This window comes from Struthio camelus, chromosome 6 (genome assembly GCF_040807025.1).
Source record: "Struthio camelus isolate bStrCam1 chromosome 6, bStrCam1.hap1, whole genome shotgun sequence".
NCBI lineage: Eukaryota > Metazoa > Chordata > Aves > Struthioniformes > Struthionidae > Struthio > Struthio camelus.
The window spans coordinates 38552734-38577305 of record NC_090947.1 but is presented as its reverse complement, the minus strand read 5'-3'; the positions used below and the strand labels follow the sequence as shown (position 1 = coordinate 38577305).

Below are 24572 nucleotides of genomic sequence, written 5' to 3'. Positions count from 1 at the left end.
GTGTCTTTGAAGTAAGTAGCTACACCTTTTGAACAGAAAAAGAACAAAATGTAGCCCATAGTCTTTATCATTAGAAGAATGATAAGAATGAAAAACTGTAAGGGTTTTTTTTTTTTTTTTTACATTTAATTGGCTGTTGGCAGTTTCTCTAGAGTGCTGTAATAAAAGGGGACATTTTTATGGCAAAAGTCACCAGATGGTGCTGTAACACACAGTTTTAGAAATTATTTTTATTAACAAGTGAGCACTGTTTATTTAGTCTGTGGAGAAATATCGTGGTGTTAGTTTTATGATACATTCTCTCTTTTGGAGAGCTGTTGCAAAAAGTTGAGAAAATTGCCCTTGTGTTTTCCCTTTATCTAGAGGAATTAAATGGGGCAGGATTGTTTTACAGAAACTTGCCAGTAGTGCTAGAGGAAATATCTGAAAGGAAAAGATGCCAAAGGGCTATTCATGATCCACACTGTGGTTGAATGACAAGAAAAAAACTGCTCACCAGCGCCTGAGTTGCTAAGTTGCCCTATGTTATGTACTGCAGAGTAAACCTCAACTGGGAGAATGACCAAAAGCGTCTCCTAACATGCTATCGCATGAGAGGAAGAAACAATAATCACAGATAGACTATGTTTAAAATATACGCCCTTTGAAAGAATTCAGATGTATCTGTTCTTTTTGAAAAGTTGGAGAAGATGCTCAGGTTTTGTCTACTGAGAAATTGATGTAGGGAATTATTCTCGGTTCAATTGAAGAAAAAATAATCTTTAATAACTTGATATTTCTCTCACAAAAGTAATTTGGAATCACAGTGTTAATAAATACTAAAAAAAAAAAAATCATCCATTAGACTGAAAATTCCTTCTCTCATTCACAGTCTCCTATCTTACAAACCACATTTAACCGCCTATCAGTAACCCTGTGGAAAATAAATTTGCTAAGCTTGTCTTCTTTCTAAATCAGGAAAACTCTCTTTCCCGAGAAAGTAATTGTACCCGTTTTCTAGGCCCAGAATCGTCTAGTAAAAATACAGGACAAAATTGCAACATCAGACTAGAAAAAATGCTAGAAAAGGAAACAAATACGCACAAAATCCTATGAGTATCCACATTATTTTTAACATTTGGAACAAAAATGCAGGGGCTTCAACATGTTCATCCTTTCCGTAAGGCACTTTTATACTTGCAATGCATGTTGCCTTTTCAGTTCTGCATTCTGCCATCTTTAGTTAGGGTAGCTACTAAGTCCATGTGAGGAATAAGTTGCTACTGAAAGTGAGGAAAGTTTTGGGAATGTGTCCCTTTTTGAGTCTGAGTGTAAACCATGTTAGTGTTCGCTGACTTTTAACAGACGTAAGCTAACAAATCAGTTTGCAAGACCTTTTAATTCTGACACTGTTATTAAGCACTTCAAGATGCACTAACAGAGAAGTTATTATCCTGTATGAGACACAATGATTTAATTTCCTTTATGGAAGTACCTGATAGGTCCATCTCTTTAATCCGTACTTCTGGATTCCAGCAGTTCTCTTGAATAACTCTAAACACCTTTCCATTCTTCATCATCTTTGCCTGTCCCTGTGAAATGACATTTTCATATATTATAAATGTGGCAAAATAGTACATGATAATTTATATAGTTGCTTGGGTATACTGTGCTCCCTATGGATATTCAGCGACAGAATTTAGTTCTTTAACTTTTATTCAGTAGATATTTTAAAATATTTTTTAATCAAAGACTATTTTAAAATATCATTTATAGTTCAGAGGACCTGAATGAGTTATTTTTTCATAATAAAAAGATCCCCTTTCTAATGCAGTGTGTATCTCCTCACATTTGTTTGAGAAAGATATCAAGTACCTTAATCAAGGTTTATCCTCAAACCAAAATTTGACCTCAAAACTGCGCTCAAATTAAATATGAGCTAAATGTTGCCCTTGGGGATGCGTGTGTTCTTTTAAAGTCAATAGCATCAAAATGATTCCAGTAACTACGGAAATAATTGTGCAACTCTGTTAAATTCATTCGAGTCGTTTCAGAACACCAGTGAAACAGAGACAAAAGTCAGACGTATTTTGTTTGTCTTTAGGTTACATTTTCTCCTTGGGACTGAAAGAAAAGGAATATGGAAGATTTTGTATTTGGGGAGAAAAGACCAAAGGAAAATGTAAACACAGTATAAAAATGATTATAGTGTAATACCTCCCTCAGAAGCAACCAATTCCCAAACTTACAAGTTCAAAACATTATTAAGGTCACCAGATTTGACACTGATCCTTTAATTATTAACATGGAAACTTTCTTTCATTTTTGGTGGCTTTGACAATTCTCCAAGGACGACGAGTGGGCACAGTGTTGTTACATTAAGCCAATAAAAATGTTTGTTAAAGTTGTATGCAGCCACATGCGCCTATGGACTTGTAATTAGAATTACCAATTCAATACCAAAAGACAGACAACAGACAGTTTTTCAGTTGGCTTACACTTACACAAATTGATAAGATGCAACTCACCAATATTTGCAAGCTCTATGTATTTTTGGTTGCTCTAAGCTATTTTGGGGATAATTGGAAACAGATGAAAGTCAGAATAGCCACTTGACTTGTGTATATGGGATAGGTAAGTGTGGTCATGCAGCAGAAATATTAGACAGAGAGGGCACTGAATCTGCAGTTGAAAACTGATAACCACATAACAAGAGGTGAGAAAGGAAAACAGCTACTCTTTCATCTTCGCAGTAAACAGAAGCTAAGTGCAGTGCAGTCTTCTGACCTAGGGAAGGGAATTCTGTCTCTCCACATGCTCCTTTAATTCTTCCCACAAAATCAGTTTACTTAGGATGCCTACTTAGGCATCTGTTATCTTGATATATAAAAAACTGTTAAATCAGAATATTTCCTGCTAGTATATTCTGCAACAGAAATAATTAATAAAATCTCACTACTTACAGCAAAGCCAGGTTTATGTCTCCTCCTTCTGAGAAGTCAGACTGTTCTTAACCTTGAATTTGTTATTAGCTTCATACATCATTCACAAATATACTGCCCTAATGAATATTTTAAAGACCTCTTCCACATATCTAACTGTGCTGCCTTAGCAAACTGTCAAGTTGGTAGCTACATCACAATTTCAGAAAATTACTGGAAATATCACAGTCTGTAATCACAACTACATAGTCCTGGATCCTCTGGCAAAATACTACAAGTTCTTATAAAATTGATTTTCCAACCTGACAGAAAGGTTTACTCTAGCCATACAATGCAATACATAAAACAAAAAAAATCAGTCCATTGCTGCATATTGCCTCATAAATAGAAAAGCATTTGGAGTGTGAGCAGAGAAAAAGGCACAGCGGAACCTAAGCATTACGTCACATACAAACAGATCACGTGGCCTTTATTAGATTACCACTGGGAGTATTTCGGTGAACACAGGCGACTTTTGATTCTTTCCTCCGATACAGCATAGCAGCAGGTTAGCATAGCAGCTAAACTGCTTACATATTTTTTTTTCTGCTAATACTGAAAACAATGTTAGACAGATTGCAATTTTACCAGCAACCTTGACAGTGCTCATACATAAATGCTGAGATGAACAGTAGGTCACTGAATGCCGTAACAGCTTAGGCAATATAGGAAGGGTTTCTAACGGGATCTGTGCTGTTCTCATTAAAGAATTAGTTAACAGTTTACTGTTTGCATTCGCATTAACTGAGTCTTTGTAATTACGAATATGCTACAGGTCAAGCTTAAATTCACAGCTTTGTGTGCAGGCAACAACAAAGTTCGTTATGCAGGAAAGCAGAACATGCGCCTCTGAATAAATTCATGTGGCTCAATGAGATTACTCATACCTGTAAGGATAGAAAGATCTGGCCCAACAACTGGAAAATCAGTCCTATTGCTACAGACACCGCCACTAATCTGCACCTGACACTTTTAAAGTGGGAAATTACTCAAGACACCTTAATTGAGAAACAACGCTCAGAGTTTTTGCGGTAATAAGAATGAAATACATTCTGATGAAAAAGAAATTGTTTAGGTTCCAAAGCAATGGATGCAAGGTTGAAGCCTGCATAAAAGACATAAGATCTTTATTTGCAATGGTAACACAGTTTTCTAAGGGCACAGCTGAAGAAGTCTTATCATCTCTTTCTTTAATGTCATCTAATATTTAAGGTTTCAAAGAATTTACTCAGAAATTAAGAGAGAGATTTAAGAAGAAGTCCAGCAGCCTGATTTAGTTCAGCAAGCTACATTTAAATTTATCCCATTACTAAACTGCTCAGTTACATCCCAAATGGCACCTCTTTAAAAATACATGTAATTATTTTCTTTCAGTTTGGCCTTGATGCTTCTTCACTGTATAATATGTGAAGGTTTTCCTTTTTTTTAAATCTCAAAAAATATCTGTTTTATCCTCAGCTCCACATAGCTACACAGGATTTTTTTCTCCATCGTGCACTTTTCTCATGCAGACAGAAGTAGGCTAGAAAGAACTCTCTGCAGAGCATGTAAGGCTATTATTGACTTGCCACAAAGTTCCTTTGCAAACTATTTTTAGCAAAGAATTTTAGCATCAGACCTCTACCAAACAGCTCAGCTGCTAAAAATGTCTTCAACAAGTCTCTCTCCTTCCTGCACTTGCCATCTATCTCAGAAGCTGTGCCATCCACACTTAGCAGGTGGCTTCTTTTCTCCTCCCGTTCCTGCTTAGACTGAAATTTGAACAAAACTGATGAAATCTGGAATGTCATCATAATCTCTGTTTGCTCTGCAGTCTTGGTCCCAGCCTTCATACTCTGTGCCCCCACTTCATAAAGAGTTAATAGGCATGTGACAGCGCAGACTTGCATATCGTAGAATGACAACAGCGTGTATGCCACTAGGTTGCTATAAATCAAGTGCTGCATATATTTTATCAGCTTATTTTTAGTTACCATATGCGTACATACGATCACAAAGAAATGAGATTTTCTAGACTGACAAAGGGATGCAATGTCTAGTTCCACTGAAGTTAACAGAAATTATATATTTAAATACCTTGGTTACCTGGGATATGTAAGTCTCACTTCTTCAAAAAAACAATACAAGTTCCATCTCTACAGAGAACAAAGGAATTAGCTAAGTCACAAAAAGAAACAATGGGGAAAAGATTGGATACTATTGTCTTTATAGGGCTATCCCAAATAGAGAGTGGAGATGTCACTCCAAAAAATCTAGTGACTAAATCTTTGCATGTCTTATCCCTCTACTTGTCATTACAGAATTCCTATATGGAGATCATGGCTGAATTTCAGAAGATAGATCCAGACCAGCCCTCGTTAAATACACTACGCATACAGCTGGCCATTACAGAACATAGCTGGGTTTAGCGAGGTATTTAAATTGCACTCTTTACATGCTTTAAGTGGGGTATGTTCTGACACTCTTTGTTAAGCTGTTCACGCTTATACCTTGCATCTTTTGTCTTGCAGCTTACTATATCCAAGTTGTTCTTATTTCCGCTTATCCACCCCTCCCCTGTTATCTTTTTTCCTTAATTATCTGGCTAACGCCTTGCACTGCCTTTACTCCTTTGGAATCTGCACTGCTCACAGTGTTCCTGTGGTCAGCAATTACAGATAGAATTTCTCAAGTTAGGACAGCTACATGTGAAGTGGGGCTGGAAGTGAACTCAGGTCTTCTGTGACCTCTTTCTTATACCGCCTTTCATAAAACACATTTCTCTTCCCATCCTTAAGGAAATCCTGAGTCCAGATCCAGCAATGACGGAAGTCAATGGAAAAATATCCCATTTCACATAATTATAGTAGGACCCTCACATGAGCTTGCCTTTTTCCTTGAGTCTACGTGCCTTGCATTATTCACCTGTAACTGTTATAATGGAAAGGAATTTATCTTCCATGCGTAGAAAATGTCATTTATGCACTATAAAGTAACTTACTATTTTAATTAACATTATGACCAGGAGCTACTCTGACTTTCACATTATGGCTCTCACTGCCCAGCGTGCCCTCTCTGTGGAGGACAGGGGGAGGGAAGGGGAGGTAACCTGGAACCTCCACTGCCCTGCCCTGCCCTGCCCCGCTGCTGGCATGCCAATGGAGGGACAGCTTCCCTGGTTTTGGGCCTGAAACCATTTGCAGCGACAAGCTTGCCAGAGGATTCCTAGAACTGGGGAGCTGTCAATTCACAGGAGGAAAGTGACTACCTGTGCCAATGTTTGAGCTATGCAGTGATATCTGACTGGCAAAGTTATTACATGCTAACAGAGGTAACATCTTTAAAACTAGGTTATAAAATTAACCTATATCGTAACGTACAAAGGGCGTTATTTTGCCATATTAACCCTGCCCTCCTGTAAAAAAGAACACTATACTGGTTATTTTTTAATGCTAATCAAATTAAAAGACAAGGTGCTTCACTCTGATCTTGCTTATACCAGTTTTACAATGTTGTATCACTGTGAATATCACTGCAATTACTGCTGATAAGCTTCACTGGCAGTGAGATCAGAATCAGGCCTTGAAGAAACTAGTTTTGTTCCCATCAGAGAGAATACATGTATTCTAGTAACTTCACTAGCAGCAGGACTGGATTCAGAATGCAGATGGTTTGTTAGCATAGCCTCATGGCATCTGCAGATACGTTGTTCCAGTTATTCTTACGTAGCTCCGAAGTGCCTTTGTAAAGTTAACAGAGTGAATGGTGATAAAAGGGTAAAGCAAAATCAGATCCAGTCTCCTTTTGCTTGCCAAAAAAACTCAGGCGCCTACTCTTCTATAGTATGGTCCCAAAAACCTGTATATTGTCCCTATCATTCTTGGATACTGAAACCACTATTTGCTCTCCTTGTCTCGAAGATATGGAAGTTAATCTTCTTTAATGAATGTTCATGTCCTAGTTCTCCACCTTTTATTAAAATATTAGTCCCAATTGTGTTTGCTTCTCATACAGACAACTACATTTAACTAAAAAAAGTTCTATATGTCATGTGTTTTAGATTAGTGTATCTTATTGAAAATGATTCCTTAAAGAGATCCATTCTGAATGTTAACATGAAGTTACGAGGAAAACTGGATACTGCTTCATACGAGAGAATGTGAAGTGACTCTATACTGAGTATCATCTCTTAAGCAAAAAGATCTACTGAGGTATATTAGGACTTGGCGTAACGTTGCTTCACAGAGGAGAAATCTGTATCAAAGACAGTCAATCTTACTGCCACTTAGTTTTTTTAATGGATTCCCTGTCAGTGGGTAGTCCTGAGGAAAATACAAGACTATCTCAGAGGACCAAACAGCACAAACCTTACAGTGATGATCCATCTGAACCCATTCACCATATCCGTATCTCTGTGAAAGAAAGAAGAAAAAGCTAGTAACTAGTGAGCATTCTGCAATAATAATCAGGAGAAACACCTAAGCATACGCTCAACTTTCAGCCTCTGAGTAACCCCTTTGACTTCACCAAGGGTCCTGCGGTTTTGCTGGACTGGCCTAACAGTGTTTGTAGAACTGAGCTTTTAGCTCTCAGGTCAACAATATTTTTAGAGAAGTCTTACAACTGATTTCAAAATGCTTAAAATATTATTAGATTTTTTTACTGTTCATTATTGGAATTTGGTTCAAATCAGGCATTTGGCAATATGAACGTTGAGTTGACACATTTTCTGATCCTAACAAACTGCAACAAGTCAATCATTAGCACAAAGAAGTATTGATTCCACTTTTCAGCTTCCAGGACTCAACAGCAGGACTGAAGGTCATTGTCTCTCGTCTATTAATATTTAAACAGCCCAGAGAAGCTTAAAAGAGAAGCTTCGATGCTCACTGATTCTTCCAGAGAGATTTAAAGTTGCTTATACAAAAAAAATGAAAGAAGCTGATTTTCTTTTATTTTCATCACCTAGAAACATTAGTTATTAGCTGGATGCATTGATAGTCCTTATTGAAGCCTGTCACTAATTTCTATTTATTTTTATACAAATTATGGATTCCTAAGCTCTTATATAAATATATGTTTTGACAACAGAAATTTCTAGTCATAGATTCAAGATTCGGTACTTAGAGGCTACAAAAATTTTAACAAAAAGAAAAAAAGAAAGAAAAATTTATCACTATGCGTGCATGTTAGGATTAAAAGTTTATCATAAAAAAACTACTTCCTAAGAATAGATTTTACTGTTTTACAATTTGCCCTGAATATTACTAGCTCTGGAAGAGATCAAAGCACAGTTTTCAGTTCACTTAATTTACTCGTTTGTTGTTTTTTTGGTGCATATGCAATTTCAGTCCTCTCCACTTTTCCATTTTTTGCCTGTCTGGTTTTCCCTGCATAACATGTAGAGAACTATGTTAACAGCTTGAGTTTTCAGAGGACTCTAGGGAATTCAGAGAGGTATTCTCTATTCTAGAGCCACTAATAAGCCTCTGAAAAGACTGAGACTTTAGAACAGAAGGCTGCGATTGCACATGCATAAAAACTGGCAGGTGGAAATTAACTTTTAAAAATTTAGCATTAACCTCTTTAATTAGTGTTTAAAGAAATGCAACATTGGCCTACAGCTGAACTCGGGGTGAAAAAATGCTGAATTAATCCTTCATGTACATTCATAAACATCAAAGGATTCTTGAGGTGATTTTGTTCCAATGAATTCATTGCCCTTTTAAAGTATATATAGTCAAAATATAGCTTCTTTAATCATGCAAAATCTGAATGAAGGGCTTTTAAGGGTGTTTTTATAGGGACTTTGCACAAACAAGGATGACAAAATATGGAACAAGCAAGAGTACCCTGTCTCCAGGGACTGGATATTTAAACACCTACCTACTTAAAACAGACATAATAGTTCTAAAAAAAAATCTGTCATTCGACCTACGTTACCCAGTGTATACATGCTTTTTCACGGAGGAGTTATAATATAACCGGACAGATGTTTAAAAAGCACTTCCTAGGTAAAAGAGAAGACAAACATTTCAGTCCAGGAATTTTATGCTTAATAATGCTATTTTTGACTACTAATGAAGAAATAATCCCATGTATATTCTTAACTTCAGGCTTCCTCACTATTTTTTTCTAAAATACTGTTTACATTTTCCAGCTGATCTCCGGCTAACATTGAATTGATGCCAGACTTTTGCTTAACAGTCACAGAAACACAGGGCCAACACATTTGAAATGCTTACCTAAGATTTTGCCATCAACAGGAAGAAAATGAAACCTCAAAATACCAAAGTGAAAGGATGTACAATGTAAAACAGAGTTTCAGTTAGCACATCAGGTGCCAAACAGCAAGACCGAAATAATGGTATTCTTTTGATGTCAAAGATAAGCACACAATGAAATCAAATGGCTCCATACTACTGATAAACCCGAGGAATGTTCATTCAAACTACTGCCGATACAGAACTACAGTAGGAGAAATATAAAGGCAACAGCACAGGTCTCATCTTTTCCAGCCCAATTCTGTAATAGGAATGGAAATAGGGAGGAGTTTTTAAAGAACAATTTAAAAACACAAATAACTACATTTATATATATATATATATGTATGTATGTATGTATGTATGTATGTATGTATGTCTATATATATGAGAGAGACAGTTTTATTATGTGATGTTCTTAAAGTGACTTTTTCAGTGCCCTCTGTAGTATTGAATATGCAATCCCTTAGGAGTCAAAAAGGGATCAGCTATCTTTATATACAATTCTGTTAATAATTATTCAGGCTATAACTCTAAAAAAATAATTCAAATCAGATGATTGTATGGCTTTTAATTATCTGAAATAAGAAAAGGATTAGATTTATTACACGAAAACCTAAATAGCCCTTCTCATTCTCAAATACTTTTTCATAGGACCAGGAAAATTATTTCTGACAAGACTACATTTATATAATTGAATTATAATAATAACACCATGCAAAGATTCAAAGTCAAAACAAGTTAACTTATAGTTTCTGTGTTCTGGCCAGTACTAAGAGTAAGTAAATGAGATTCTGTATTCATGATGCAATATGCTACGTCTTTCCAGCAGCTGAAAAAATAATAGTAAAGCGATACTAGTAAAATAGTCAACCATTATCATCGGTTAACGATATTTAAACTGACCCCATACCCACTGAAGTTAACGACTGTCATGCCTGTGGCTGTAAGATGTGAGTTACTCTTGCCTTAGGTAATATTAATCTTTTCTAATATTTGTTTATTTCTCTTTTTACATGTGTTTAAAACAAAAGTGAATACCATTTGGACACTTGACAGCCCTTCATAGCTATGAAGATATTCCCCTATCTATGGTTTCATCAAGAAAATGGGATTTATACCTCATCATTTGACAATGAACAGAGCTCAGTTTTCCATCCCCTTTTTACTGGAAGTTTTGCTTTGCAAAGTAATGTAACAGCAAATATCTTATGTCTGGAAAAAAATCAAATTAAACAGAAACTTACTGAAAATAGATACAAAACCCTTCATTCACTAATTTTTCAAAAACTGCATTAATAGCAATAGTTGACGATAAAATAAGTCATTGAATAGCTAAAGTTTTATTACCTTTTTTAGATCAGGCCATTCCTTAGGTAGGATGTGACTATGAATATCAATTTTCATTTCTGAAGTATCAAAGGAGAAATATGCTTCCAAAGGAAATGTTTTCTATGTAACTGCTACCACCCTTCCCGCCCCTGGTTCAGCAGGTCAGTAACTTAGGCTGCTGTTCAGATCCACCTGCTCTCTTATCAGGACAACCAAGTACAGTAACCAACCAGGAAGCCGAAATCCCAGAGGAGTGGCTCTGTAAAAGAAAAGAAGCTTCTAGCAGAAAGTCCCTGTTAATGCATAAACTACATCTGGCTGAGGGAAGGAGAAAACATGTTTATATTGGTAGTATGAAGGGATTTTTTTGTTACCTAGATTCTAAAATGCAAGCTAGTTTACAGCTGAAAATTACTCAATAATATTGAGTTAAATGTTTTAAACACTTCGATTTTAACTTCCTTTTTTCTCCTTCTTAGATTCTGAAATAATTTGTAGAGAGCATATAATACACCCTTAGGAGAAAGTTATGCCTCCCCATATACTTTCTTTTCCTTCTCTTAAGGTTTCTTCAAAGTTACTTCAAAAAAATTAATAGAAATATTGAACTGTGGCCAAATTTGTTCTCTGTAATCTCCCTTTCTGATTACTGGTTCCTTTAGGATCTTTACAAGTGCTAGTGTATACTGCTGCTCAGAGACTCTCCGACTGGCTGAAGATCTGGCAGGCAACTGTCTCAGCTTACCTTAAGAATCAATAGTAAATTAATGCTAGTGTGGCACATATGCCTAATATGGCACACAGTTTCTGTGTGCCCAATTAAGCTTAACTGGAGCTAGCTTAGATTTTCTGTGACCCTACACTTCACTTTTTGCCCTTTACTCAATTTAGTATTACACATCATTGCTCAAGATAGCCTTGCCTTTTATTTTTGCTAGCTTTTTTGTCTGTAAATTATTTTCTCTACAGCTTTTTTTCAACTCATGCTCCCCCCATGATGTCCTCTTTCCGGAGCTAGTTAACCATTTCTTGATTAACCTACTTCTAATGAAAAATGCGATTTTTCAAAGCTAAACACTGTTGTAGTTCTTTTTAAATTTCAGCAAATCTTTCAGTGAAACGCTTTTCAAGCAGCCTGAAAAACAAGTGGCCTATTTCATTTCATCCTTTTTCTGACTTCATTATTTTGTTTGGGCTTGATTCAAAAAAACTGCAGTCTGTCAGATTTCCCTGCTTGTTCATTCATTAAGCACGTCTGCTCCTGATGTGGTCAGTTTAAGTACCTGGAGTTATTCTTCAAGTCAACTTGTGACAGGGTTGGGGGTGGCTGCTTGTTGTTGTGCCTGTCTGCAGCCTGAGATCACTGAAGACTGAATGTTTCAAAGAAACAGGAAGCAGAAGCTTTTGGACAGTACTCCCCAAAGAAAGCAGGACACCCAGGAATTTACTTTTACAGATGAAATATATGGGGCTGAAAATACCAGTCATTACCATCTCAAAATGAAAACCTGTCTCTTTCTGACCAGGCTGCCTGGCTAAGCAGCAAATTTGCCCTCTTGCTCCCAATCTCAGAGCTACATTATAGGATCTAGCACTACAGTGTTAGCCTGTTGGCTGTCAAGCAGGAGGCTGTGAGCAGATGGAAACTTGTATATGCAGAATGGCTAAGGCAACAGAATGATATAATTTATTATTTATGGATCTGTACAAAACGTGTTAGATATCAGCCTCTGAACTGCACCCACCCTTGAGCTACCCACAGAATTTACATCCTACAGCATTTGGATGAAACCACAAGATAATCAGAAAAGATAATATAAAGATCAGCCAATGAATGTACTTGCTATGCCTGCTACAGAGCAGAACCAACATGCATACAGACTTCTTTCCAGGAAAAAGGTGACATTCTTGAAGAATCGCATGTGCGCACTGTGCCATCTGCTCATGCAGTCTGAGGGCTGCCTGTGGAAAAAGAAGTGAGAAATCTGGACCACCTATTCAGAAGGTTTTATTTCAACATTTTTTAATATTTGAATGTATCATAATTAATTTTGGAGGGAATTTCAATTTATCAAAAATGTAATGAATGTTGGGTTTGACTAAGCTTGCCATGAATTTTTTAAGAGTTTTCTGAATGTTCCGATAACTGCAATAGTTAAAATGGCCCAATCTTTACTCTTTCTTCGGCAATACTGACTCTTTCTTCTGGAGAAGAGTATTCATTGTTAAATTACTGTAAATTTGAACTTCTCATTTTCAGATCCTACAAACGGGTTTTGAAATCATTTTTGCAAAACATTTCTGCAAATGCAGAACAAGGGAGAGCTGAAGGCACAACAAATACTCAGAGACAGTCTTTGATTCCCAGGGCTCTTCCCGCATTTCTAGCTCATGCATATTTCTCCTCCTTTCATACGGTACAAGAATCTGAATTCCATGCTGGCAAGGCCTGTGAACTGCTGTATTTAGCAGCTGAACACCTTTGTATTAATAAGGAATACTAGACTTAAATTTACATTTTGGTGGAGTTTCTTGCAAACAACTTCAAGAGTCAAATTTGGGTATAAGGGAAAAAATTCCTGGAACAAATTCCCCCACGCAGGATGCCTAAAAAGAACTGATCATTATAGGTAGTATAAGAAAGAGCAGGTTGGTTCTTCAGCAGCTGGCCAAATTTCCAGGATAAATCCATTCCAGTATTACATTTGGGATGAAAAGGAAGTGAAGTTTGTCTGTTAAACAACAAGGATGCCTGGCAATTTCAGCAAGTGCTTATGCATCTTGGGAAATCTTTCCAGCTCAGGCCCTGGCAATGGGAACATATATTAACATGGCATGTCCACCTGCCTCAGTACTCCTATGTACTTTAGAAAGGAAAACATGATAAACAGCTCCTTCAGGATAATTTTGCTAGAGACTATCCAGACCAGGGCTGAATAGATAGATAGAAGTCTAGCAGAACTTCAGGGTTTTGTTTCACTATAGGGACAAGCACTAACTGAAAGCAGAATTAGATCTACTGCATTAAATGCTCTTTCTCAAAAGTTACTTAGCTGTTCTTCTGAAAGAATTACAGAATTTGGAATCTTCAGACTGGAAACTGGAGGTCCAGTTTTTGCTTTTGTTTATCAGTAAGAGGAAAAAAGATGACTCTTCAAAAGAAGCTGCATCAATAAACACGATTAAACTCTGCAGACAGCTCTACCACACATCTAAGCTATCAAGACACACCATTTTCAAATAGGACTAACATAGAAACAAAGAAGCAAATTCAGGATGCTGATGTTAGAAAGTGTTAAATACTTGTGTCCGTTTTTCAAACCTTCCAGGCTTGCACATCCTCTTTGGCACAGGTGTTTTAAATTGCACATTTGTGTGTTAAAATTGGCTGTTCACACATATATGCAGTGCGAGAAAAGCAGCTGGAAAACTGTGCGTTCAATAGCTAAGATAAAGAATTTAAAGAATATGTCCTTTTACAAATGAAATAAACGCTGAGTAGCATGCTTATGTTGGTTGCTTAGCAACTGGCTGTCCTTTGGCTATGCTGGTGACTATGCTGGTCCTTTGGGACTGCCATTACAGACCACAGCACACAGCTCCTGAGGCTCTGCGACGAGTCCATCTTGGAAAAGTCATATTTAGAAAGGATGCAAAAGTCTGTAATTCTATTTTTTGCATGACATCAAATAATTAAACCTTTCTTATTAAATTAACCTATTGTTCACAGAACTTAATCTTCCTCCTCGACTCCAGAGAAGCCAGAGTTTAGTGGAAGCATTATGGTTTCCCTTCTACTGGGGAATAATAATAATATGCAGTTCTTACATAGCCCTTTCCATCTGTAGATCCCAAAGTGCTTTACCAAGAAGTCACTGTTGTCGTTCTTGATGGGAATATGTTAGTATTAGCATAGCTGCGCTAGAAGGACATGTCCAGCTACGGTCACACCAGTAAAATCCCTAATGCAGATGTATCCTAGAGAGAGGGTGGCATTGCTATTCCCCACTCCAAAACGCCAGGTACCAAATACTGTAATATGGCTATCCATACACCACATAGATTGCATAGCTAGCTGGATTGGGGTGTCTGGGTTTCGCTTAGATATATCTGCAGAACACAACAGAAAACGTATGCAGATCTCCAGCCTGGAGTCAACTACATTTGCTCAAGACCGTAACAGTGTAGGTATAATGATCATTAAATAAATTATTTTCTAAAATTTGAGGGCAAGCAAAATAGATTTTTCATGTTGTTATTCAAAACTCTTTGCAAAAACAAATAACTGAAAGAGCCTCTGTTTAAACACATCAGAGCTGGTGCTGGTCTTTACCTGATTCAGTTTAACCTTGCAGGGAGGTTGGGCTTTTTAGCCGAGATGTGATGCTGTACTGATGCAGCTCTGACGTTTCCAAGATCTGAGCTATTAAATTTGTGTGGTGAGGCTGCAAGGCTGTACAAGCCCAGGCTGATGCTCAGCAGGCGGCCTCTCCGTTATACTCTATCACAATCAGACCTGCCACCACCACTCCAGTTATGCCACTCAGATTTATAGTGTAAAGGTGGCCAAGATCATTGACTCCTTTGGCAACATACTGCGCTGCTTTATCACTACTAGCCTAGCAGGGTTCTGCTGAATCACAAAGTGGTGAAAGCAAACAATGGGTTGCATGCCAAATTCCTGACCATTCATGTGCTCTGTGGCATGTACATTAGGCCTTTATAAATCCTTATTTGTTTTGAGGTTTCTAAAAAAATGTTAAATATTTGAAACTTAAGCAGTATTCTAAATCAAAACAAAGATATAAGACTATCTTTCAAATAATGTCACGATTATATTTCTTACATTTCTATGCTACGGGTTTTGCTATGATAGTGCTACGTATACAATTTCAATGAAAGGATTTCTGGCATTTCAAATCTCAACTTTAATATTGGGGATACATAGCATAAGCATAAAACACCTCCAAAAACTGGAGCAGTAAGCTGGGTTCTTAAAAAATAAACAGCAGTCAAGTCCTTGTCAAGTTAGACTGCTGTCAAAAGAAGCATTATTTAAGATTGTTTTTGTTTCATTTTGTATCTAGAATACATTCAAAAAAAAGTAAAAATAAATAGAAAATGCTATAATGGCACAATGATGCTATAAAAACTTGTCTTAAATTTCACATATATCCTTTGAAGAATACCTATCAGCTAACTTTCACAATATCACGTAGGTGATATGCATGCTCTTCTTTGCAATCTTCCTTTCAAATATTATTTGTAAGGCATTTCTAAACATTAGTATTGCATAGGTAATGTCTTAGCCATTACAATTCTGCAGTTCACGATTACCATGCATTAATCTTGCACAGAAATGTTTTATCAAAAACAGTAATTAGATATTTTCCAAAATCTGAAATTTCCAAAATCCAAAATTTTATTCCAAAATAAAATAAGAATTTTCATTTTCTTATCCAAAACTGTTTGTAGATCCAAAAAAATAAGATACCCTATTTAAATACATATCAGGCCAAGTGTCACTCTTGTGCAGTGGGAGCAACCAGACTGATAGCATAAACATGGGCCCAAAAAAACAGACAGAAAGAAGCCTACACCTGCAGATATTTAAAAGTTGTAATTTGCAACTTAATACCCCATGGTAACATCTGAGATTGTTGCAATTATTTAGAAGGGGGGTGTCTAAAATAAATAAACAATAACTGTTGCCCAGCGTTGTCTTATAACTTCTTTCCCTCTGTGCTAGATACTCATATCCCCACCTTTCCTTCCAAAGGCCTCTCTGCCGCTACTTGGGGGTCTCTAAATTTTGGAGACCGGACAGTCTTCTCAGAGCTTTTTCTGCTTCAGAAAAGAAGTCAAGGAACCAACAAAAACCCTAGTATCTGAATTTGTTTGAGTGCTTAAAGAAACGAATTGGTACAACTGCCTTCAGAACACTGCAGAAGTGTGCTTAGGTCTCATCTGTATTACTAGGACTGGGTTGAGAAAATAGGATTTCTCATGGGTCCTCAAGGTCTGCTTGAACATGAAGTTTTATCTTCTATCACTTCTGAATAGCTGTGAATCCCTCTCACTAAAGAGATCTTTTGCAAGGGACTAAGCTGAAACTCTGGCTCCCAGTAAGTGTTGTGAGAACTGTTAGCCAAGGATATAGACTAATGATGCCCTTACTGAATTTCTGAGAGGCAGGGATATTTGATATCTACAGAATCACAGCAATGAGTGCCACAGCAAAGACCTTTCCAACTGTGCAGATATTTATGATGTATTTACACATTCTAATGTTTAGGGTTTAGTACTGCAGCTGCATTTATTCATTCATCAGGAGGAAGGAGCTTGGCAGAGAAACGCCTCCACGGAGGATTTCTGGAGCCTGCTTTTCCTTGCCGTGTTCACATATGAATATTTTCCTGAGTTTAAGCTTCAGGATTTATTTTTCCATATACAGTAACTCCAAAATAAGATTTATGCCTCAGAATTGTTTCTCATGGAGTCCACAAGATTTTAAAGTTATTGACCAGAGTGAGAATACAGTTGAGATTGTCATGAGAATTAAGAAAGCTCCAAATATTGAAGCTTTCATTCCGTTTTACTCATTCCGGTTCTTCCACAGACGTTGTAACAGCAATCAAAGCAAATTTCTGGCCTAATGATTACCACCTTAATGCATACATTTCACAGAAAATGCTTTGAGCTCTATAAAAGCAATTGTTGATAAGGAGATAGTCCTGATAACTCTCATTCTCCCTCTGGTGTTGGCCTTGAGTGAAGATTCGCGCTATGGAGAACTATATGATGGTCAGCTTTCCTTGAAGCAAATCTAGGGCAAAGCTGATATGAATACTGCTGAAGTACGGATGTGTTGTGTGGTTACAAGTGCTTTTATAGTTTAATTAGAAGGTTATGCAGTGGATCAGAGTATGCTTCCGTACCATAGAAGATGCCACACTGCTGCTCCACAGGCTCAAAACTGTGATTCAGTAAAGGTTTTCAGAATATCCTATTAGCAGTTCATTGTACTAAGATAACTTAGTAAGTAGCTGTTTAGCACAACTAAGAAAGGATAAACTTTATTACTGGTATAACAGGTTCCCTAGCAATTTCATTAGTAAGTGTTAATAAAACAGCAAAATTGGTATCTCTTTTTCTTTCCTACTTATCTGGGTCATTTCTTCACTGTTTGGCTAAAATGACAAACGCTTAGACTTCTGTATGTGAATATATACAGTGGGACTGAGCATTTCAATCTGCTCCTGACTAACCAAGTCATTTAGAAATATGCAGCTAGAGATTTACACAATGGGTAACTGAGTGTAGATACAACAACGTACATGGTAGATGTTCCCACTTCAAGTCCTAGCATGAAAGTTGCTAGGACTTAGATTACTTTATCAAACCAACAATGCCAAGCAACATAAAACCGTATATTAATCACATACCGAACACCTCTAGAAATAATGCCTCAGCTAAAACAAAGCAGTTTTGCAAATCCTGGTTACTCTTACAAATAGCTATGTAGCAAATACATTTAATATCCCATGGCTAAATCCATCACTGACTTGAAAACTCATGAATTTGGTGGGCTTACCCCATGACTGAACTTAGTCTGCTGCTCAGCTCTGCATTATATTCTTTTTCAGCCTACTGGCTTCTGTGAGTTCCATGAGTGGAACAGGAGAGAATATTACCTGTTGCACTGGCTTTTCTTCTTTAGAAGGCTATTTATTAATGTTTTCAGCAAATGCAACAATATCACATAAATGGAAGATCTCTTCATTTCCCCAGTAAGATACCTTCAGTTTGCCTTTCGCGGGAAGCGTGCCATTCAAAATGGAAACAAGCGCTTTGAATCATGTTCAGTAATAAATATATATACATGCATGCTTAACTTTAAAACACAGCAGTACCACTGGAATTAGTAGCACTACTAAGTTAAGCAAACGTTGGTTGCTTTGCTACATTCACTTCAGAATATCCAGCTAATATTTACACGCAAGAACCTGAACTAAGAATTAGATGCATGCAAACAGAGCACAGGAGCAGCTTCAAGATTTACACAGAAAGCACCGTGGAGGGAGTCCAGAACGCTAACACAGGGACTCCAGTGAGGAGTCATTTTGGTTCCATCTGTTCTCTACCAAACATAAAAGCTCTACCAAATTATAGTTTTAAAGTGTGTGTTTTCAAAAATAATCCAGCAAACTTATACTATGTTCACAGCTACCCAACCATGTTACCCGAGAGCATTAAAAAAGTGAACTTCTTTACACTGAGGAGCCTGTAATATGCACTTGGATTTACAATTTCTGCCACAAAATATCCAGACAAAAGACTTAATTGAATACAACTACTGTTGTATGTAGAACTAACATTACAACTTGAATACTTTTCTCAACTTTCATGCTTCTCTCTCATCCTGTCCTTTTTCCTTTTTAATTCTAACATCTGCAACAGCTCTAAAGATTTTTTACCTTCTTCACAATTACTAAAAAAGATCCATGATTTCCTAGCTGTGCTTAAGTGTGCTTCACTAATTTGCTTGAAAAAATTTTATTTCCTTGCTGTCAAGAATGTCAAGAATTTTGCACTTTCTGTATAACTGCTACAGCCGGTAGACTCTACCGCAGACACATCAAACCACCTGTGTTCACTTCTGAGTATGAAGTTCATAAACAAGGTCATTTCCTAGGTAAGATGTATTTTGCCCTTCAAGACATTGCCAACCGTCTCAGCCTACTATTTCGTATTACCCTTTTTAGAACCTAAAAGTATCGTAGGTGTTTTAGAAATACTCTTCTCCATTATAATTAGAAATTTTGAGTTCAGCGGAAAGCCCATGGAAGTCACTGGGAATTCCAGTCTTTTCAGAAGACATCTACAAAGAGATGGTTTCAGATTGAAAAGTTGTTTTGAGCCACTGAAAAGGCACACTAGTTTAGATGAAGAATTAGAGAGATACTTTACCCAAAGTCAGTAGTGAAGTGCAAGAGCAGTTCAGAGTTCCAGTTTTGGATTACGCTGGTGCAAGTGTCAGTATAGTGCCTCCAAAAAAAGAAAAATGCATTATAAATGATAAATTTGTTGATAACGTTCGTGCAGCTTAGTGTGACTATTACATGTTGCAATTTGTAGTGCATTAACTGCAGCATCAAACAGTGATTGCAATAGACACATACAGCACTTATTTCATATTGATTGAAATAGATTTTGCCTGCGGTAAGTGACGCAAGCTAGTGCTGTCAGACTCTGTCGCTGAGGCTGCAATGTCAAAGTACAACTGGGCTGAATTGTGGATTTGTACACATTCATATATTTAATTGATCGGTGAAATGTTCTTTTTAATTTCCCTTGTCACTAGGAAAACAGCATTTTAGGAAGAGAAAATAATATTATAGTTCTAAATATCCCATCCTTCTCTTTGCTGATCTTTGCTGTATGTTCTTAAACAACTGGATGTATTAAAACCTTCTGGGAGCTTGGAATACCCTGATTTTGATCACTTCAAACAGTAGGTTTTATATATCTGAATTTCCACTATATGCTTGCCACTCACCAAATAATAAATGAAGTTCTTGTCACTATCCTTTTTCATATGAAAATCTGCTCATAAGATTTGATGCTGTTTGTGAAGCTCTCAGAGTTCCAGACCTGGATCCTAACATAGAAGTATGTGCACTTATAAAAATAAGCCAATAAAAAAATACAAATAACTAATTTCTAATATTCCTAACAAACTGCTACCTACATTCAGTTACCTCTTTCTCAAATGACAAAAGGAAATCATTTCCACACACCCAGTGCAACTGAGTCCTAGTCCACAGTTGGGGTTTTTGTAGGCGCTTCAATAACATAACTGAAATAAAGTCAAATCAGTTCTTACATTAGTCTGCTTTTATGTGGTTCCATGCAGTTGACTCAAAATCTTAGCATTTGTTTCATTCTTAGCTGTATTGCTATATTTTGTGTGCACTGGCTCTTTCAAAGACACCTGTTTGCTAGAGAGCTGGCCAGAATAGTCAAGAAGGAAGGCGACCACAGCAATATGGACCCTCTGCTGTGTTCCCATGGAGACTTCATATTTTAATTCTTTTTTTTTTTTTTAATCTAAAATAAAACCCATGTGCACTGCAACTATCGCTTGCCCTTTGGGAATCAGAAATCATTTTGTTCAGATGTCAATCTTTGGATGCCTACAGTTAGGTCCAGCGGAATCGTGAGTTAGTCAAGACCTCTGCTACCAGGAATGAAATTGCATCCTCTACTGAGCCAGTTGCCACATGTTTGCTCCTGCCTTCTCTTACCTTCATAGCCTGGCTGTTGTCACTGATTAAAAGTACACACACTACTGCAGACTACTACTGCAATTCCAAATGTATGCAAAAGCAAATGAAACTATAATTATTAGGCAGCATTAGTACTGTGACATTTATGAGACCTACCCTGATATTCTTGTTCCCTTCTGCATTGCTGGTGCCCTTGCATCTTTGCCTTTAGAGTAGAGCAATCCTGTAACCTCTCTGCTACAACAGGGGGCTTCAGCTCAGTTGCATTCCTCCTCCCTAGTTGGTAGTGCTTCTCTCTCTCCACAGCAAACAACTGTAGAAGAGCAAAGCCCCCATGATCATGTATCTCACAAGAGAAGAGAGTATGACTGAATGGATCGGATAAGTAAATGGTCTCATACCTCAGCATGGCAGAGGGAGATCACAGGTATTACAACCAGCATTACCTTGTGCTACAGCCTTCATCACATAGTGATGTACCTGTGAGCAGACTCTGTCCTCTGCAACATGAGCTGCAAGGTGAAAGAAGGGCAGATTAGTGTGAGGAAAAAGATGGATACCTATCCAAAACTCCCTGATGTCCACTCTACTGACCTAGGCTTCCAAAAGGCTTAATAACATTGTTGTATTGGCAGATATCATGAAAAATTTTTGATATCCATGTCACAAAAGTGTTGCATCATGTTGACCATCCACAGACAGGTATAACTCATAAACATTGCTACGTCAAAGAATCATGTATTGCATTATTTACAGCCAAACACTGGATAGGACAGTTTAAAACAGACTTTAAAGCTCAGGGGTACCACAAGCAAAATAAATTTTTTAATAGAAAACACAAATATTTTAACAGCCTGAATTTACTGCAAAACTTCTGGTAATTTTTTACAACTGACATTGGTGTGTCCTCTTCACAAAAGCCCAACTCAGAGACAAACTCACGCGTAAGTTTAACTACTTATCTATTACGTGCTTAATTACTATGACAATTTACAAGACCTGCTTCACGCTAAGATAATGCTTCCATGTTTTCTTGGCCATGGAAGCTTTTCCATTATGGGCCCAGGCTAACTGAACTGGTCCATCCCAGCTTGTATCCAAGACTACATTTTGCAGCTAAATGTTATTAGATTTCACAGGTAATAACTGTCACACATCACAATTAAATTATCTAGCCAGTTCCAGCCTAGAGACTCTTATATTCTACATAAAGAATGAAGAAAAATTCAGAGAGTGCAGGGAAATATACTCGAGAATATGTATCTGATCAGCAATTTGATAGGCCCTCTTTTGTGCATACTATCTCTAGTTCTGGAAGACAAGTTAAATATAAAGGATCAACTGTCTATCTTTTCTTTTCCTCCAGAATATAGATTTAAAATTAAGAAACAATTGTTCCACTTCCAGCCCCCACCCTGTCCCACCATTTCATCTAATCCTCAATTTTATATCTGTCTTCATGTTGTTCTTCATATACCTCACACACTAGCACACATAAAAATGAAAAATTTGGGCCCTTCTGCCACCACATTCTTCTCTCCCATTCCAGGTGTGGTTCCTCTTTTCCTTCCTTTTTGCTGCTTGCCCCTGCTTCACTTCCTCTCTCTTCCATCTCCAGACCACTAGCCCTGCTTCCTTGTTTCTCACACCCCAAATCCTTGCCGTTGCCTTCTTCCTGCTGCGAATACTGACTTCTCCTTGCCAAATCACCACAAGTCTTAGGAGTAAAGCAAAAATCCCACTAGTCAGTTTTCTTGAATGTATTACAGCTTTGCTCCACACCAGTTCGTCCTCCACTGGTTAGGACTTTTAAGTCCTAGAAGCTTCATTCCTGAGCACCACATAATTGTGTAGGGTAATGGATAGCTAATAGTTCATTCCATCTCGGTGGAGGAAACAACAGCATATCCATATTGAAACATATTCTTATAATCTAGCCTGAAGTAGCTACTAAATCAAAAAGCTCTCAAATGAGGCTCCTTATTTAAAAGCAATCTTCAGCAATACAGCTTTTCTGAGGACCCTTCCTCTTACTTCGTTTGAAGCCATATAGCCAGAAAGGAAGTATTTTGCAGTGCAGTCACTCTTTAAACCTTAAATGCAGTAAAGGATGGAAGAGTTTTATTCTGAAAGGTGCACTGCACACAGAATCAGATATTGTCACTACAGCTGACTTCCTTTATCGCTTTGAGTAAATCCATATTTGATGCATTAAGGATGGATTGGGTTACTGTTAGGCAGAAGTAGGTCAAGTGATTTTTAAACCACATTCTTTCACTCTTGCATACAGCAAGAGCAAGCACAATAGATCATTTCTTACTTTTTTCATCTTTAGTGTGATAAATTACGGTGAAACCCATAAATTATCTCGCAGTTAATGCATAATGCCATCTAGTGGCAAAATCGACAAGTATAGATGCAACAAGTCTGTCCAGATATTGCATGCAATATGAACCTAATCATCACTGTTGCAACCAGTTTTAATACTGAACTCAATTTAAAGCAAAAGAACTGTATTAACTTGTAAAAACCTCCATTATAGAAGATCTTCACAAAATTTGAATATATTCCAAAGACATTGTATCCTCAAAGTTAAGATATGCAAATCTGCATCTTAGTGAACTTGTATTCATTATGATTGCAGGATGCGAAACAGACCTTGAAAGTCTCTTGATTTTTTTTCTAATGTAATTTTATTTAGAAACTGAATTTCTTTGATCATTGAAGGATACACATTTCAAGCTGATAAAGGAGACAATTCAGAGAAGTTTACTGATGTATCAGTTGGAACAACCTGCAATTCTGGAGAGTTTCAGAAAGAGTGACCTTTAACTTTAGAACTATGAGGTCACCTTTCTATGCCCGTGAACAGAAAATAGCTAGACTCTCGAAAAAGGGCCTAAAAATCAAAGTTATACAACATAAAGGCTCGTCATAAAAACATCAGAGTAGAATAAAGTGCCAAGAGACACATGCTCCATTAATAGCTCTTCTGAAATCAACACGAAAGGTACAGTCCAAAGGATGAAGCCCACAGAACGTCGTCCTTCATAAAAACATAGTACCTGACCTTTGCTGCTGAATTAACCTGCTCTTGGGACTGAATTAGCACGGGCTCTAAACCTCTAGACATTTTGTGTCAACCTACTTTGATATTAGTTAATTTATGATTTACTAGATAAAACCTTACAGTTACCCGCTGGTGTTTATATATGTTGAATCACAGAAATGTGGACCGGAAGGAACCTATGGAGATCATTTATTTCAACTCTGTGCTGTGAGCTGGACTACTGCCATCACTGTACCAGGTCATTTGTGGCTTTTTTCTATTTGAATCTAGAAATCCTCCAAAGAGAAAGTTTCCACCACCTCCCTGTGTAACCTGTTTATTGCTGCACTTCTTCACTGCTTCAGAGTGAAGAATATTTTCCAAATGTCCTACCCGAACCTCTCAAGACACAGCTAGTGACCCCTGCCCCAGGCTATGCATTCTTACAATGCTGCTTAGTTTTCCTCTTTAGTTTTGAAAAGGATACCAAGATAAAGTTTCTTCGGAAAGGGAAAAAGAACAAGCAATGTGTGAAGAAGTAAAACAGATTTTGGACAGAAGAATGATGGAAAAAACATAGCTTATGGCCATGAATTGACTGCGTTTGTCCAAATTCTCTGATTCCATGCAAAGCTCAAATAAATGAGCCAAGATGGTGCTGATGCAGAGCAAAGTTAGAAAAGATTACCTGAAAACCCAA

General features: G+C 37.2%; 1 protein-coding gene across 8 annotated transcripts in view; it reads right to left on the bottom strand.

The window, feature by feature from the left end:
- The window catches only part of ACMSD (aminocarboxymuconate semialdehyde decarboxylase), a 39047-nt gene extending 16291 nt beyond the window's left edge, over positions 1–22756 (bottom strand). For 2 of the 8 annotated variants that reach the window (XM_009677413.2, XM_009677411.2), the window contains exons 1-8: positions 21225–22756; positions 20980–21136; positions 20094–20195; positions 19505–19582; positions 12375–12496; positions 10553–10793; positions 7307–7351; positions 1475–1571 (exon numbers count right to left, since the gene is read on the bottom strand). In XM_009677413.2, coding sequence (XP_009675708.1) covers positions 1475–1571; positions 7307–7351; positions 10553–10609 — 199 coding nt within the window. In that variant the 5' untranslated portion in view covers positions 10610–10793; positions 12375–12496; positions 19505–19582; ... (1 more) ...; positions 20980–21136; positions 21225–22756. The other 6 variants (XM_068949202.1, XM_068949203.1, XM_009677415.2 and 3 more) reach the window with 6 other exon arrangements.
- Between the last annotated feature and the right edge of the window lie 1816 nt (positions 22757–24572).